Source organism: Heterodontus francisci, chromosome 8 (assembly GCF_036365525.1).
Source record: "Heterodontus francisci isolate sHetFra1 chromosome 8, sHetFra1.hap1, whole genome shotgun sequence".
Classification (NCBI taxonomy): Eukaryota; Metazoa; Chordata; class Chondrichthyes; order Heterodontiformes; family Heterodontidae; genus Heterodontus; species Heterodontus francisci.
The window spans coordinates 16,285,745-16,291,744 of record NC_090378.1 but is presented as its reverse complement, the minus strand read 5'-3'; the positions used below and the strand labels follow the sequence as shown (position 1 = coordinate 16,291,744).

Below are 6,000 nucleotides of genomic sequence, written 5' to 3'. Positions count from 1 at the left end.
AGAGAGGGGCAGAGAGAGAGAGAGAGAGAGAGAGGGGCAGAGAGAGAGAGAGAGAGAGAGAGAGAGGGGCAGAGAGAGAGAGAGAGAGGGGCAGAGAGAGAGAGAGAGAGAGAGAGGGGCAGAGAGAGAGAGAGAGAGGGGCAGAGAGAGAGAGAGAGAGAGAGAGGGGCAGAGAGAGAGAGAGAGAGAGAGAGGGGCAGAGAGAGAGAGAGAGAGAGAGGGGCAGAGAGAGAGAGAGGGGGGCAGAGAGAGAGAGAGAGAGCTTTGAATGTCTTGCTAACGAGGCGACACCAGATAGCTCACTCAAACTGCTCAAACCATTGTTCTGGATGAAGGCTATTCAGACATGCGTCTACACCTCAATACCTTGGAATGAGGTATTTCAATGCAAACTGCGGTGGCCATCTTAGCTGCTGTCTTTTTAAAAGTTGAATTTAGGTTTCCAACCGTTGGATTAAAAAAATCATCATTCAGCATCGCACGTTCATGACAACAGGAATGGCTCCCCCTTTTCACCGCTCCACTGCTCAAAGACTGGTTTTTTAAAAAAAGTGTTTAGATCCTGAGTGCTTTAACTTTCATGAACAGACAAATGACAGGTTTTCCTAAGTTTTAAAAGATAAATCTTTATTGTTCAACACCCAAATATACGCAACTACATTCACTCTCAAGAAAAGACTGATTATAAAAGTAGCATGCGATTATATCTTATGATTTCAAGAGTTCTCTGTTACATTTGCTTTTCCCCAGGGTAAAGGCTTGAAATGATGCAGGCCTGTCATCTTTCTTTGTGCACTGAAGAAAAGCTCTGGAGGTTTAGGAGGACAGATTCACTGCTGTTTTATGTTCGCAGTCGCAGATTTCTCTTGTTATACTCCAGTCAAGGTTCAATGGCAAAGCTCTGGTACAATTCCTCAGGTGGAATGGTGAAGGCCAACTCGAGTCTCTGCCTGCATGTGGCAGAAAGCAGGGCAAGGTCTTTTCTCTTCATTGGCATAGATGTTTTTCTGTCTGTCTGCCCAGAAAATACATGAAAACCCCTCATCAGAAACCTAGTTTCTGTCATGTGACCCTAAGCACCGCTTTCCATCATCCTCAAATAGTTTCTGATGGTTAGGCCACTGTCAGACAATGGAGCCCGAGGAGCTTGACACACACATTTTCTGGGTTTGAGTCAAAGAGTCTGCAACAGTATTGTGAACCCAGTTTTCTTTTTAAAATAATGTGGAGAAAAGCAGTTATTACCGCAGGAAGGGTCATTTGCATTTTAATGACTTCACCAAGACTGGTCCAGACATGAGAATTAGCTCAGTTTTCTGCAGTTCCATGTGTGCTGGCAGGAAAGAAAAGGTCACCTGACCTCAACTCCATTTTGTTTGACAGGAAAGTGGCTGTTTTGGTTTTACTCAAGTTCATATTTATAATTCATAAAATCATATTGCCTGAGCGTGACAACTGCGAGGTTTGGCAGGTTATTTGACCATGGAGGCAATCATGATGAGCTTAACCTTGCTTTGACCTGACATATATGTAAGCTCATGGTGACCACGAAACTACTGGATTGTCATAAAACCACCACCTCGTTCACTAATGTCCTTTCAGAAAGAAAATTTGCTTCCCTTACCTGGTCTGGCCTATGTGACACCAGACCCACAGCAATATGGTTGACTCTTCACTACTCTTCAAAATGGCTAAGCAAGTAACACAAAGGTATTCAAGAATTCAGTTCACCACCAACTTCGAGGAGAATGAGGACTGGGCAATAAATGCTGGCCTTACAAGCGACACCCATATCCCATAATGAGAAAAAACACATACATGTGCAAACTTTCCAGCAGGAGTCTCTGGACAGCAAGTAGCAGGAAGGAACTGGATAGACTTTTTCCCTTGCATCTCAACCAGTTCCTCTTCAAATGGGATCAGCACAGAACAGGAACAGACAAATCAACATCCTGGCCAGGAGGGCACAGTATTACAAGAGAAAGTATCTTTAGCCCACTTGAGGCAATGTAAACATATTTTGCTCCCAAGTTACAACATATCCTTTCATACAATCTTTGTAATAGTACAACACATCTGCTGTTGACATAGTTGATTCAGAAGACAGCTCAAAGATGAGCAAATTTATTTTAATTTCCTCTTATTGCAATCCATTAGGGCCTCTGCACCCCTCCGCAATCCCACCACCACCCAACCCACGACAGAATTGTACACAGAATCCTTACTCACCTTTGAGCTCATCTCTAGCGAAAAAGGCAGCCAGACAATCCTGCAAAGATACCACAGGACCCCAGAACCAACTAGGAACACAGAAGATAACAAACACAAATATTAATCTGAAAAGGCTGCAACTGCTTTGCTCCCACAGAAGGAAAGCAGTTCTAATTAAACTTTTCATTTCCCCCCTCCCCACCCAAAGAAAGCCTGACTCGCACCTCTTAATGTATTCCATGACGTACGCTATCCAACCTTGTGGAGTATATGCTTCACCGCATGACCCTGCTTTCACTAAAGACATTTGGTGACTTGAGGAATGCAGCTTGGCCAGATCTTCTTTACCCGGGATAGGCAGAGAAAGATCCTGAAAGGTTTCTAAAGTGGTAGATACCTAGAGGTAAAAGCATAGGCAAAACAGATTAGAGATAAAAGAGCAAATTCTGAAAATATGAAATGAACAAATAGTCAATTGGTAGCACAGAACTTGAGTACTGCTGAAATTATAGACATTAGTCATAGAGTCAGAGTTAGACAGCACAGAAACAGGCCCATCGTGTCCGTGCCGGCTTTGTTGTTGAAGTTTTTCATCTTGCACTCATCAGCACAATCCGCAATACCTTCTTCTTCTTTGGCCTCCTTATCGCGAGAGGCAATGGATAAGTGCCTGGAGGTGGTCAGTGGTTTGTGAAGCAGCGCCTGGAGTGGCTATAAAGGCCAATTCTAGAGTGACAGGCTCTTCCACAGGTGCTGCAGAGAAATTTGCTTGTCGGGGCTGTTACACAGTTGGCTCTCCCCTTGCGCTTCTGTCTTTTTTCCTGCCAACTACGAAGTCTCTTCAACTCGCCACACTTCAGCCCCGTCTTTATGGCTGCCCGCCAGCTCTGGCGAACACTGGCAACTGACTCCCACGACTTGTGATCAATGTCACAGGATTTCATGCCGCGTTTGCAAACGTCTTTAAAGCGGAGACATGGACGGCCGGTGGGTCTGATACCAGTGGCGAGCTCGCTGTACAATGTGTCTTTGGGGATCCTGCCATCTTCCATGCGGCTCACATGGCCAAGCCATCTCAAGCGCCGCTGACTCAGTAGTGTGTATAAGCTGGGGATGTTGGCCGCCTCGAGGACTTCTGTGTTGGAGATACGGTCCTGCCACCTGATGCCAAGTATTCTCCGGAGGCAGCGAAGATGGAATGAATTGAGACGTCGCTCTTGGCTGACATACGTTGTCCAGGCCTCGCTGCCATAGAGCAAGGTACTGAGGACACAGGCCTGATACACTCGCGCCATTTTCCCACTCTCTTGGCCAGCCTGGACATAGCAGTGGAAGCCTTTCCCATGCGCTTGTTGATTTCTGCATCTACAGACAGGTTACTGGTGATAGTTGAGCCGAGGTAGAATTAGAATTAGAACATTACAGTGCAGTACAGGCCCTTCGGCCCTCGATGTTGCGCCGACCTGTGAAACCATCTGACCGACACTATTCCATTTTCATCCATATGTCTATCCAATGACCACTTAAATGCCCTTAAAGTTGGCGAGTCTACTACTGTTGCAGGCAGGGCGTTCCACGCCCCTACTACTCTCTGAGTAAAGAAACTACCTCTAACATCTGTCCTGTATCTATCACCCCTCAACTTAAAGCTATGTCCCCTCGTGTTTGCCATCACCATCCGAGGAAAAAGAAAGAAAGACTCTCACTATCCACCCTATCTAACCCTCTGATTATCTTATATGTCTCTATTAAGTCACCTCTCCTCCTCCTTCTCTCCAACGAAAACAACCTCAAGTCCCTCAGCCTTTCCTCGTAAGACCTTCCCTCCATACCAGGCAACATCCTAGTAAATCTCCTCTGCACCCTTTCCAAAGCTTCCACATCCTTCCTATAATGCGCTGACCAGAACTGCACGCAATACTCCAGGTGCGGCCTCACCAGAGTTCTGTACAGCTGCAGCATGACCTCGTGGCTCCGAAACTCGATCCCCTTACTAATAAAAGCTAACACACCATATGCCTTCTTAACAGCCCTATTAACCTGGGTAGCAACTTTCAGGGATTTATGTACCTGGACACCAAGATCTCTCTGCTCATCTACACTACCAAGAATCTTCCCATTAGCCCAGTACTCTGCATTCCTGTTACTCCTTCCAAAGTGAATCACCTCACACTTTTCCGCATTAAACTCCATTTGCCATCTCTCAGCCCAGCTCTGCAGCCTATCTATGTCCCTCTGTACCCTACAACATCCTTCGGCACTATCCACAACTCGTGTCATCCGCAAATTTACTAACCCACCCTTCTACAACCTCTTCCAGGTCATTTATAAAAATGACAAACAGCAGTGGCCCCAAAACAGATCCTTGCGGTACACCACTAGTAACTAAACTCCAGGATGAACATTTGCCATCAATCACCACCCTCTGTCTTCTTTCAGCTAGCCAATTTCTGATCCAAAGCTCTAAATCACCTTCAACCCCATACTTCCGTATTTTCTGCAATAGCCTACCGTGGGGAACCTTATCAAACGCCTTACTGAAATCCATATACACCACATCCACTGCTTTACCCTCATCCACCTGTTTGGTCACCTTCTCGAAAAACTCAATAAGGTTTGTGAGGCACGACCTACCCTTCACAAAACCGTGCTATCGCTAATGAACTTATTCTTTTCAAGACGTTTATAAATCCTGTCTCTTATAACCTTTTCCAACATTTTACCCACAACCGAAGGCTCACAGATATATAATTACCAAGGCTGTCTCTACTCCCCTTCTTGAACAAGGGGACAACATTTGCTATCCTCCAGTCTTCTGGCACTATTCCTGTCGACAATGATGACATAAAGATCAAGGACAAAGGCTCTGCAATCTCCTCCCTGGCTTCCCAGAGAATCCTAGGATAAATCCCATCTGGCCCAGGGGACTTATCTATTTTCACACTTTCCAAAATTGCTAACACCTCCTCCTTGTGAACCTCAATCCCATCCAGCCTAGTAGTCTGAATCTCAGTATTCTCCTCGACAACATTTTCTTTCTCCACTGTAAATACTGACGAAAAATATTCATTTAACGCTTCCCCGATCTCATCTGATTTCACACACAACTTCCCACTACTATCCTTGATTGGCCCTAATCTAACTCTAGTCATTCTTTTATTCCTGATATACCTATAGAAAGCCTTAGGGTTTTCCCTGATCCTACCCGCCAATGACTTCTCGTGTCCTCTCCTTGCTCTTCTTAGCTCTCCCTTTAGATCCTTCCTGGCTAGCTTGTAACTCTCAAGCGCCCTGAGTCTTCACGTCTCATCCTAACATAAGCCTTCTTCTTCCTCTTGACAAGCGCTTAAACTTCTTTAGTAAACCACAGCTCCCTCGCTCGACAACTTCCTCCCTGCCTCACAGGTACATACTTATCAAGGACACGCAGTAGCTGCTCCTTGAATAAGCTCCACATTTCGATTGTGCCCATCCCCTGCAGTTTCCTTCCCCATCCTAAATCTTGCCTAATCGCATCATAATTTCCTTTCCCCCAGCTATAATTCTTGCCCTGCAGTATATACCTGTCCCTGCCCATCGCTAAGGTAAACCTAACCAAATTGTGATCACTATCAAAGTGCTCACCTACATCTAAATCTAACACCTGGCCAGGTTCATTACCCAGTACCAAATCCAATGTGGCATCGCCCCTGGTTGGCCTGTCTACATACTGTGTCAGAAAACCCTCCTGCACACACTGGACAAAAACTGACCCATCTAAAGTACTCGAACTATAGTATTTCCAGTCAA

The 6,000-nt window shown here is 45.5% G+C and overlaps 1 protein-coding gene across 5 annotated transcripts in view; it reads right to left on the bottom strand.

The window, feature by feature from the left end:
- The window catches only part of usp33 (ubiquitin specific peptidase 33), an 80,667-nt gene that overhangs the window by 44,621 nt on the left and 30,046 nt on the right, over nucleotides 1-6,000 (bottom strand). For all 5 annotated transcript variants that reach the window (XM_068036684.1, XM_068036687.1, XM_068036685.1 and 2 more), the window contains 2 exons: nucleotides 2,436-2,608; nucleotides 2,230-2,300 (listed from right to left, as the gene is read on the bottom strand). In XM_068036684.1, coding sequence (XP_067892785.1) covers nucleotides 2,230-2,300; nucleotides 2,436-2,608 — 244 coding nt within the window. The remainder of the gene's footprint in view (nucleotides 1-2,229; nucleotides 2,301-2,435; nucleotides 2,609-6,000) is intronic.